The sequence below is a fragment of the Prosopis cineraria genome, unplaced genomic scaffold (genome assembly GCF_029017545.1).
Source record: "Prosopis cineraria cultivar Desert tree isolate PC_DT_omini unplaced genomic scaffold, ASM2901754v1 PC8, whole genome shotgun sequence".
Taxonomy (NCBI): Eukaryota; Viridiplantae; Streptophyta; class Magnoliopsida; order Fabales; family Fabaceae; genus Prosopis; species Prosopis cineraria.
The window spans coordinates 16622412-16634303 of record NW_026555339.1 but is presented as its reverse complement, the minus strand read 5'-3'; the positions used below and the strand labels follow the sequence as shown (position 1 = coordinate 16634303).

Sequence of the window (11892 nt, the reverse complement as noted above, 5' to 3'; positions counted from 1 at the left end):
TAATATCGATGAAATAACCTTTTTATTAAAATTAAGTGTTTGCAGGAAATTATATTTATCAACTCGATTGGATATTTTACACAAATTTTAATGCATCATTATATAAATAAAATTGTTGATATATAGTTCCATGTTATAATTTATTAATTAAATTTTTTTTAGCAATTAAATTTAAGGAGCAATAAAGTCAAATATAAAGGATACTAACATTTGCATGGAGATCGTGAGATAAAATAACTAAAACAAACAGAGACATGTAATCAACTGTGTTTAAAAATGTTAACAAATCATATTTAATGTGTATAACTTGATGGTTTTTCTTACTATATGGGATACAATTAATATGGAAAATCACTTCCAAAATTTATTCTTAATTTTCCCATCTTGTTAAGAAATAAATTCGGGATCAATATATAAACATAAAAAAAAAAAAACACACACACACACACACACACAGACGCTAAATTCAATCACCTTGTTTTTAAGTCAAACTTTCATATGAATTAATGTCGGGTAATGTATAATGAAACAAGTTGATCTTTTCCTTTAAAACTTTATGAGAAACTAAATATCTTTCCCATACAATACACATTCCAAAGCTTATTGAAATATCCATGTACAAAACATTGGAAGAAGAATGAAAATAAGATCTCATTCTATCTCGTGTCTTCACATGTTTCAACAAATGTTTGAAAAGTTGATAACTCGTCCAAAAGTCTCATTAATTTATTATTCTAAAATTTATTATTATTTTTTTGATACAATGGCATTTTGGCAAGAGCATATGCGATTTTAAACTTATTTTTTTGTGTATTTTCACCACTAAACTTTTAAAATTGTGGCAATCTTCTTCTTACTATTAACTTTAATTATTAGTTGATTAGAAAATTATAAAAAATGACCTCAAATATTATAGAAAGAGATCAAAAGAATTACAAAAATATGATCAAAAAATTATAGGAAATGACTAAAAAAATAGAATTTATAACTTTTTGTCCTCATATGTGATTCTTTTTCTCTTTTTCTATATTTTTTTATGTTTTTTTTTTGTAATTTTTTAATCAATTAACAATCAGAGTTAATGGCAGGAGAGATTACCACAATTTTAAATGTTTATGAATAATAATGCACAAAAAACGAGTTCAAAATATCATATAATCATGGATCTATAGTTTAAGGGGTTAAATTATCATTTTAACCTTTTTTTTTATAAAAAAAAATGACAACTCATAAAAGAACTACGAGCCAGAAAGAAATAATGTCAGCTATATCCCAATCATGTGGACGATGGCATCGAAGTCTGGGTCCCATGTCTCACAAGCAAAACAGTATCCTTGTCATTCTCCATCGATCTTTATATAATTCTTTTCAGCTCCTCTTTATCATCAATTAGCAGTTTTTGTTAGTACCGAGTTTCTGCAATAATGAAGCTTGCATTCCTACCACTCGTTGTACTTCTCACAGTGAGCTTCTACTTAACTCCTTTCTTGTTTTTTCACCCTATTTTTTTCTTTTGACCAGTGAATGTATTTAATTTGTGTATATTATATAAATGAAATCACAGATTGCCCATGCTGCATTTCCTCCAGAACTTTACTGGAAATCCATGCTTCCCAGCACTCCCATGCCCAAATCTATCACAGATCTGCTCCACCCAGCTGGTTAGTATATTGTAGAGCTCATGTGTTTTTTCTTCTACCAAGTTAAAAATTCACATGATTTATCTTAATGTAGTATCAACCTATGAAAATTTAAATGTGGATTTGAGCCAAACTCATGATTTGGATCCATAAAAAATTTATGGAATCTAAATCTAAATCCATGATATATTATAATTTTCTTATAATTTTAAATTTTTTCCCTGGATCCTAGTTACTTGAAATTTTAGTTATTCCAACTCTCATTTTATTTACATTTTTATTATCAAAGCTTGTGTGGTTCTCACATCTTCTCTCATCCCTTGTTCTCATTTTTTGTTGATTAAAAAATACAAAAGGAAGCTCATCAGTCTCAATTTTATTACATGACAAACTAATCCCTGAATTATATGTCTAGAAGTGTTTGAGACCTTAAATCTACTTTGGTCCAATATTCTCCTTCAATTTTTAAAATAGTACAATAATGTCCTTACCATTAATAAATATTAACTTTCATTTTAGTTGATAAAAAAATTATAAAGAAAGACCTTGGGTCCTTGTCTTTAATTGTGGGCCTTTTTTGGCAAATTTTGTCATTTTTTAATAATTTTTTAAGTCCTTTTTTATAACTTTTGATCAACTAACAATCAAAATTAATTTTGTTAACAATAAAACATAACAACATTGTATTGTTTTTAAAAAATTAAAGAGAAACAATGTATAAAAAACAAGTTTAAGGTCTCATATATTTCTAGAGCTATAATTTAAAAGTGAAAATCCTTTTAGTCTTATTTTTAGTATATGAATTTTAAATATGAGATTTTAAATTTTAAATTTAAATTCAAATCTATCCATCTAAATAGTATGTCAATGCTTCTAATACTAAGGCAAATTTGCAATAATCCCGCAGGAGGCAGCAGAAGCACCGTACATAAGAAGCATGATTATGATGACTCAGATGCAACATTTGTAAAGTATGGTGGAGGAGTATTTATTATCTATGATGAGCCTGAGACCCAACTCCAACATAACCCTTTGGCATCTCTCTTCTTCTTAGAACAAGACTTGAAGCCTGGTCATGTCAAGAACTTGTTCCTCACGAAGACCTCTAACCAGGCCTCATTCCTGCCTCGTCAAGTTGTGGAATCCATTCCCTTTTCTTCTACCAAGGTATAGTGTTTGTGTTTATGCAGGCTTATATATACTGTTTAATGGCCTATTCTACTACACTAATAATTAGTTAAGATAAAACGAGAGATATTATTATGATATCATGTAATCATAATATGATATGTAATGTTGTAATTTTTTTATATTATTTTTATAACTGCAACATACTATAATGTCACTTGTTTTATTTAGAAGTTAATGGTGAAAGAAAAAAGGGAAAACAATATTAGGAGCTGAGACATTAAAAACCACAAACTCAATTATATTTCTTTTTTATATAATACAAGAAATAGTCTCTGTTGATAATGGAGATTATTTCTCCTGAAACAGGGCAAATAATAAACCTCTTCCAATTAAGTTATTACATGCATAGGTGCTGAAATTAACCCAATTATATTCTAAAAGTACAGATGTTTCTAAATCTTATATACATATAAGGCCTTATTTGGAATGGGAAAAAATATGGAAATCAAAGAAAATTACAAAAAAAAAACCTAAGAAAAAGATACTTTTCAACTTTTTCCCCCCTTATTTCGGGAAAAATCAAAGGATAAGCTTAATGTTAAGGAAAGAAAACGTTTTTTACTTTCACTTTTCTCTACTAGTAGTCTTTTTTTCCTATTCACCTTCCACTCCAAACAAACGTGTTCGCATTTGATGTAATTTATGTAATTATGATACATTGATACCAGGTGGATGAAATATTGAGGAAGTTTGCTGTGAAACTTGGATCAACAAAAGCTGAGACGATGAAGAATACAATTAAACTTGTGAAGAGCCAGGGCTTAAAGGAGAGGAGAAGTATTGTGCGACATCGCTGGAATCCATGGTTGATTTCATCACTTCCAAGCTTGGGAGACACGTGGAAGCTTTGTCTACAGAGGTGGGGAAGGAAACAAAGAGGCAAGAATACACAATAATGCAAGGAGTGAAGAAGGTAGGAGAGGAAAATATAGTGGCATGCCACAAGCTCAGTTATGTGCATGCTGTGTTTTATTGTCACAAAATAGAGACAAGAGCCTATACGGTGTCGTTGCAAGGAGCTGATGGGAGTAGAGTGCACGCAATGGCTATATGTCACACAGACACGTCAGATTGGAACCCAAAGCATTTGGCCTTTCAAGTACTAAAAGTGAAGCCAGGGAGTGTTCCTGTGTGTCACTTCCTTGCTCAAGAAACTGTTATGTGGGTTCCCAAACAAGCCTAAGCATCCATTTCAGCTGTGTGATCAGCTAGTATTACAGTAACCTCATCAAACTCATCATCTGCAAAAATGATCTATGAAGAGATTCTTCACTTCCATTCAGTCCTCCATCAATATTTCAAACATAAGCCAGTCAATGCACCACATAATTGAAACATAAATACCATAGTTGATAACTCAAAACATCACTAGCATAAATACCATGCAAGACAAAACATACATAGTTTTGTCAGCCAGTTTTTAACAAAGATCATTTATGGAGCGTAGAACTAACACAGAACAAGATGTAAAATAAATCACTTCTACCAAGTTGTAACTATAATATATAACGAAGAAAAGGTGGTACTAAGTTTTTTGGTGGGTTGTACGCCGCATGCTTCAAGAAGGCCAATAGCATTCTCCGGTTATCTTTAAGTGCTGAATAAATTGCCCATGCATCCTTATTCCTTAGGAGAGTACAACACCGTCCAAACCAATCATCATCATTTGCAATCTCCTCAATTTGACTGATTTCAGCAATAATTTCACCCATAGAGGAATCAGGTGTAAGAAGTGACTGTATAGAAGCTGTTTGTGACTCAAATGCATCAGATATTCGATTCAATGCATCAACTATTTCCCTCTTGACTGACAGTTTCTCCCTTTTCTTCTCTTTATTTCTCTCACCATGTTCACCTCTCTTCCGTTTCCTACTTGAATTGGTAACACCATTGTGTGCTCCAATATTGCTTAAATTAATTTGCTCAAGCTCAGAACCTTCTCCACCACTCATCCTATGAATTTCATCGTTGTCTCCTAATCCCTCTTGTAAGTTCATTTCAAGACTTTATGCAACAGCAGCCGCAAGCGTCCATATCTGTGACCTGTGTTGTGATATCGTTGAATAATTCAGTTAATTCATGAACAGAGGGAAGTGGTTTATATCTTAATTTCTTGTACGCCAGATTCTCCTACATGTATACAAGAAATCAGTATGAGGTATTTAAGGAAAATAATACCAAACATATATTGTGACAATTAAAATTTCATACCTTGATCTTTAAAATCACCCAAATGCAAGTATCATTGTACTATTTTATAATTAACACAAAATTACTGGATTGTATCCATCAACTGCCAAGCACCAACAAATGATAGCAAGCCAGAGTCACCTAATCTCAGATTATAACTATTAACCGCTACTTAAAGTTTGTTTGTTGTATAAAGGCCTGCTCACCTGAAACAAATAATTTATCTTCTCCTTCCATCTAAACCTAAGTGATACACCACTGGGCACAAAAGGAAGGAGTGCAGTAATATCAACACACTAATAGGTTTGAAAGAGAAGCAGAGTCGTCCATCCAGTCACCTTCGACTATATACATATATGCATTGCTGGGTGGGGGTTTATGGAAAAAAATGAAAATTGTTACGCAGAAAACTGGTTCTCTGGGAGTCAACTCTCTGTACTCAACAAGAACGTGTGTTGCTTAACTCTATGAATATCTACTTGCTTGGACTGATCATTAGACCCCAAAGGCAAGCAGAACCCAGTAATATGGGCAAACTTGTAAGCAGATTTTCAGGGCAGGAATGATTCCTCCCCTGCTGAACATCGGTTCCCTGGGCATTCTATCGTGCAATCAAACAATTTCTAAGCATTTTCCATACTTCCAATATTTTAAACTTCTCTCTTCTGACGCCATCTATTTGCTGTGTTTGCACCTTGCATCTTGTAAGTGTTTGGGTGTAGCAGCAACTGCCCTCCTAGGCTCCAGCATCATAGAGGTATTTATAACGTTGCTCTCCCTTGTATATCCATTTAATTGTGTACCTTTCTTCGGTTTCTTCAACTTAAAAGCCTAATACTTAAGTAATTCAACCCAGTCACCTATTCACAAACCAAAAAAAAAAAAAAAAAACAAAACAAAACAAAACAAAAACAAAAACAAAGAAAGAAAAACAAAAACAAGCAAATAGGGTAAACTGATAGTGCGTATAACGACTTTCCTTGAATCCCCAAAAATGGACCATGAATTCTGCAAAAATTTACCACCCACAAATCAAAATTGCATGACGAGCATTATACATGAAGCCTTAATTAGACTTCACCATTGACGACATGAAATAGAAGCCAACAGCATAAAAATCCAGTGGACATACCCAACCCAAGTACGAATCGATCAACATCAATACAATAATCAGATCTGTGTCTAAAAAAAAAAAAAAAAACACACTGAGATCCGTGTGTTGCGATTACACCTGGTTTCAATCCGAGGAAATGTCGTCATTAAAAATAGACCATAATCCTCTCCCGCATTTTTCACACGCATTCTCAGTGCATTTTATTGGGCTAGAAGAATCGACATCATTCAATAGCCCTGAAGCGAACAGAGGAAAGAACCCTAAATAAACACACTGGAAATTTGAATGCTTCAGCGAACATCAAAGAAGAACAACAACAAAAATTAAAAAATATTCAGAACCAGCAGCAGCGACCAACAGACATCAACGATCAAATTTTTTTAAGAAAACAAATTTCGGCCACCTACAACAGAATCAGCAAGGATCTTCGACGAAGGGAAAGAACGGAAAATTTCATAACATCAATCAGATCACAACTATAGCATCATTTACCTCACACTTTAGGCGAAGGGGAAGTCAATCTGAAGCAGAAAGGAAGAGATTGGCGGCGGCGTGTGCGACGTCGCGTGAGATGTGCGCAAAAGGGAGGGTAAGGGGTGTCGGGGGCAACAGGGGGCTGTATGGGAAAATTGTCTTTAGAAAAAAAAATCTCTGCAACCCAGCTTACAAATCTTAACATGTTAATATAAATTCATGTTTAATTGTTAACCAACCATGTTAATATTTAGGATCTGTTTGGTTAAAGCACAGAGGAGAAGAGAAATTTTAATGGAAGAGAGAAAAAGGAAAAGAGTTTTAATGAAAGGGAGGGATGATATTTTATTTAATCCAGAAGAAGAGGAAAGGATAAATAAATAAATAAATAAATAAATATATATATATATATATATATATATATAATTTTACCCTTATATAAGTAAGATTGTTTTTCCTAATAAAATACAGTTATAAATATTTTTAATATATAATTATAAGTAAATAATTATCCATAGTACATATATATATTGCCAATAATATATTTAATAATAATTTATTCAAAGTTTTTAAATCAAAGGTACGAGCAAGCATTAAGTTTATCAACCAAAAAAAAAAAGAATAACAAAACATGAGGAAAAAAAATAGAAGAACAGCAAAAATTAAATAAAAGGAGGGGAAAAAAATGACTATACAAGTTAGGAGAAAGAATGCAATTTGAACAAAGGGGCACATAATAACAAAGAGAAAAATACTTTTGAATTATCATATTATAAAAAAAGTAAATTAATCCAATATAATAAAATTACACACCTTCCCTCCTCATCCCCCTTATTTTGGAAGGGAGGGGAGGGCCTTCCATTTTTACAAATTAACAAAATAAGGAGAGGGGAAAAAAACTATCTTTCCCTGCCTCCAAATCAAACATACTCTAAAGAAAAATATAGCATTGATTATTAGAGAGGAATATAAATTTAATAATTGTCTCTATTGTATACAAGTTCTACCATAGCCTTCCAGACCTAACATGATTAATCGCCAATAAAACAAATAGTTAGCCATTAATAACACAAAAAACATATATACAAACTTTAGTATTGCATTACATATTCACCTCAAAAAATGCACCAAAAAGATGTTTAGGAATAGGCCTTTCAGAATTATTCAAGATCAATGCTTCCATTTCCTTCTATGAGTGCTCACAAATTTATATAACATTGGCTTGGACCAAAGTATAGACTTGTTATTGTTGACGAGCATGTTATTGGAGTAATATTAGTATTGACAACAAATTTAAAGCAAAAAAAAAAAAAAAAAACTTTGGTTGCCGAACTTGGAATATCCAAATTCCAATAAGTTCTCCAATAACTACAAAAAAGAATTATGGAAGTGAATGTAAACTATATTACTTCAAACTGGTTTTTGATAGAATTCATATGGAATATAAATGACTTCGGAATAATGACAGAGCTTAAATCTATCTTAAGAAATTTCACTGGCTTCTCTTGGACATCTAGAAGTACATTATGTCTCATGATCTTAAAATTTGCAAACATCGTGAGCCTTTTTATTTTTGAGTTCCTATTTTTCTTCAGGGAAGCAAAATTAATTATTCGCATGCTTCATGTTTTAACTTTTTTTTTTTGGTTAAGCGATTTATTGTACTTTCTTTAAAATCAATTCAGTAATATATGTTTACCATTATTTTCCTCTTTCTTATTTAAAAATATTTGTATAATCACAACATGTTTCACTATGATTCAATCATAGTATGAACATAAAATAGTAAACTAATGTATCAAACAATTGGATAATGAGTTCACTTTTTAATACAACTGTTATTCCTTATCACTTTTCTTCCAATTCTGCTTGGCTTTATAGAATCTGAACACAAACCCGAAGATGGAAAATGCCAATAAGACTACACATTACACATGTGTAGAATTTTTAAAAGGAAAAAATAACAAGAAAGAAAATTCATCTACCCCTTCCAACATCAATGTTCGGCAAGCCTAAATTGTTTTAATTTGAATTTGGAAAATTGAGTTTTTCATATTTTAAAATTGTGAACAACCTCGAGAGCATTTACTCTTCTCTGGATTTTTATTTTATAATATATGGGTTGACTTCTTTCTCCTTGCTTTTGATAAAATAATATTTTTTCTTAAAAAAGAAATGAAACTTTTAAAAATTTAAGGATGATTGTTATATCTTTTAAATTTAATAGTATTCTTTTAAAAAAGCTCTGCAATACTCTAATTATTTTTTGATGCACTTATCATATGGTCAGTAAGAGCACTTTTAAGGATACAACCAAACACAAAGTAACTGCCGGTTTCTATAACATTTATGTCTAACAAATAATTTTTGAGAAAATATATAAAAATTTGAAATCTCATAAAAATGATTTATTTTATTTTTTTTTCAAATAATTAGTCACATAACATTATTTTCTTCCTCGTCATGAGGAATAAAAAGACAAATTACGTTGAATGATGGCACGATATTCGAGAAGGCAAAGATTCATGAGTATAAGCTTGGAAAGCAGTAATTGCAAAGGTAAAGTGTAAATAACTCTATACATACAAAAAAGTTTAAATAACTCACACGCTTAACTACTAGATTGATGCTTTACATTGGATAGCAAATGAACAGAAAAAACACACACACACACACATGTTGTCTTATAACCTTCGCATTGACATACTCTAGTTCTGCCCATCATGTGAACAATTTCATGTACTTTTCAAGTTTGTCGATCATTTCAGAAATTCAAATGAAGCCATTGAATTTGGAGGAAGTACAACAGTCATATTAGGACGACGATTCTCAAGTAGATCCACTTACGGTACAACCTACACATTTGAGGCATGAAAACTTGTAGAAGAGGATGACTTTGGAATGAGCATGATTCGAATGCGTGGTCTTGGTTATGGAGTTAATATTTTGCAACCGTGGCCATCGCGTTGCATAAAATTTAAGAAAAGAACCACAATATTCAAGAACTGTGGATAGCGTGGCTCGTTGATTATTTTATCTCTTTATTTTGCATCGTTAAAAGTGTTTATGGTTTACTTATAAATGAAAAATGAAACTATATCTAAAATACCATAAGTTTTACCTTCTTGGGATTATAAAAGGAATTCTCATCCTTGACATTAGTAGATGTAAGCAATGTAAAAGTTGATCCAGAAAGATTTGCATTCAAGTCCAAGCCGTCAATTGTAATGCCAAGAGTCACCATCTTGTCATCAAAGTTCAGAACCTATAGAAATATTTGGGATTTGAAATGAATATATGCCCATTTAGTGTTCGATTAACTCAAGCACGATGGATCATCCATGCATTACCTTGATTCTCAAATAACTCTTTTGGTTCTCATGATTTTCCCAAACAATTGCCGATGCAACAATGGAAGTTGGGGTTTCAAGTGTTGAGTTAACATGTGTAGCTCCACTTAACTGTGAGAAGAGTTGTTGTAACCAATAGCTTGGAATTACATAACTCCGGTTTGAATCAAATACAATAGTGTCTGGTATTCACCTATAAACCCACATAGAATCATACAATCTCAATCTCATACTATACAAATTTATAAATACATTAAAAAAAGAAGCTCAAAAAGAAAATAATTGGATGTGTTGCTTTTTGTCGTTTATATTTTCAAAAAGTGGCGCATAGCAGACCATTCCCACAACATCACTGCATCACAGCAAGACAGGATATTCATCAGCATGTGAGCGTTATGTAAGTTGTAAACTGACTAAGCAAGATCCTTAAGAAAATTTGACAATCAAGAGAATAATGAACCTGTTCTTTTCCAACCCCATAAGGAATGAAGCTTCACCCAAGGCAGACATGAGGGTTCCATATCCAGCATCTTCTTGCCAAATAGCATTCTCACTTACGAATGCTTTGGGGCTAGCACAATTCAAAGAATCAAATTTGTTATACATTGAGATGATACCCCTAGAGCTTGTATAAACATGGAAATCAAACAAGTTTGCTGGATAATCTAATGGAGCAACAGTAGCATCACAGTTCAAGATCATTTGAATACCAACATAGTAATGCTTTATGGCATTATAGAACTTAAGGAAATTTCCTAGGTAGTTATACATCCCACAATCCTCTTTTCCAATAGTAATGTATCGTAGCTTGAAAGGTCCAGGGTGTCCTAAAGAAGCCCTTATCTTGCCCCCTTTTGGATGTGAGAGGACCTCTTACGAACTCAATCCCTTCTAGAGCTTCCTGTAAACATTAAAGCAAAACAAAATTCTACAATACATTATTTCAAATAAAACATCATATTATTCAGGAGCTCAACTCTTTCAAGCCAGTAGACAAAATATATAACAAAAAAAAGACCATAGTTATAATCTATGTAGAGCACCTAGCCATACTTTTCAAAATTAAAATAGTAAGCATTTATAATATAATCAAAAGAGGAAATTTTAATCTATTCTCCACCCAGCACGTCTGAAAGCTCTCAAGAGTCAATAGGAGGACCGGCGTCAACTAAGGTAATGAGGCCAAAAATAATTTTTCAATAAATAATGTCTTAACAATAAATAATTGAATATGAATAAAAGAAAAATTTGAACTAATCATGTAAGTTAAAGAGACAAGGATTTCCATAAAAAATTAATGAACTTCAAAATAAAATGGCTCTATATAACTTTAAATAAAATTTTAAACCATTAAACTATCATAACAAATGTTATTATCACTTGATTTCAAGAAAGCACATAAACAAATAAATAGCTATAAAAAATACTGATTAAAATTAATGGAATGTAAAATCACCAAACAATCAAATTTAAAATTATAGGGACTTATTAAAATAATTAACAAATGTGGACACACAATCTATAAGAAAAAATAACCAAACGTGGCTTATGCCACGAAAAAAAAACATGACACACAATCTACAAGGGTGAGTAACCAAATACAATCCAAAGCCATGAAGATAAACATAGACACACAATCTATAAGGTTAAGTAACCAATCATAGCTCGAAGTCCTGAAAAACAAATGCAGGTATTAAACCTATTAAAAACAAACACGAAAATAAAACTCACAAAAATCAAACTAACTAGTCATTGATCACATCATTTTCATCAACCTCTATTTCCTCTCCATTTTAACCATAAAAAATATCTCCCTCCTCTGTCCAAGTGATTGTGTGAGTGTTCAAGTCTCTTTTCACTACTGCAAAATACCCCCTTACTTGATAGTTATTTTAAAAATTATTTGATGATTTTTAACTATCAAGTAATGTGA

The 11892-nt window shown here is 31.8% G+C and overlaps 1 protein-coding gene and 2 pseudogenes across 3 annotated transcripts; 1 reads left to right on the top strand and 2 right to left on the bottom strand.

The window, feature by feature from the left end:
- The first annotated feature begins 1388 nt into the window (after positions 1-1388).
- Positions 1389-4113, top strand: LOC129318947 (BURP domain-containing protein 5-like; annotated as a pseudogene).
- Positions 4114-4180: 67 nt separating this feature from the next.
- LOC129318948 (uncharacterized) lies at positions 4181-6856 on the bottom strand. Of its 3 annotated transcripts, XR_008595364.1 has the most exons (3): positions 6628-6842; positions 5228-5881; positions 4181-4961 (listed from the first exon to the last, which is right to left on the bottom strand). XR_008595364.1 is itself a non-coding variant. In XM_054963957.1 (2 exons), the coding sequence occupies exon 2, from the start codon at positions 4826-4828 to the stop codon at positions 4328-4330; it is 501 nt and encodes a 166-aa protein (XP_054819932.1). In that variant the 5' UTR covers positions 4829-4874; positions 6628-6795; the 3' UTR covers positions 4181-4327. The 3 variants fall into 3 exon arrangements, 1 of the variants encoding a protein (XP_054819932.1); XR_008595363.1 differs by lacking the exon at positions 5228-5881 and having other exon boundaries at positions 6628-6856; XM_054963957.1 differs by lacking the exon at positions 5228-5881 and having other exon boundaries at positions 4181-4874; positions 6628-6795.
- Positions 6857-9344: 2488 nt separating this feature from the next.
- The window catches only part of LOC129317386 (alpha-L-arabinofuranosidase 1-like), a 37488-nt pseudogene continuing 34940 nt past the window's right edge, over positions 9345-11892 (bottom strand).

Excerpts from the sequence above, each read along its gene's own strand:
- LOC129318948 (XM_054963957.1), bottom strand. The coding sequence starts at position 4,828 with ATGAACTTACAAGAGGGATTAGGAGACAACGATGAAATTCATAGGATG.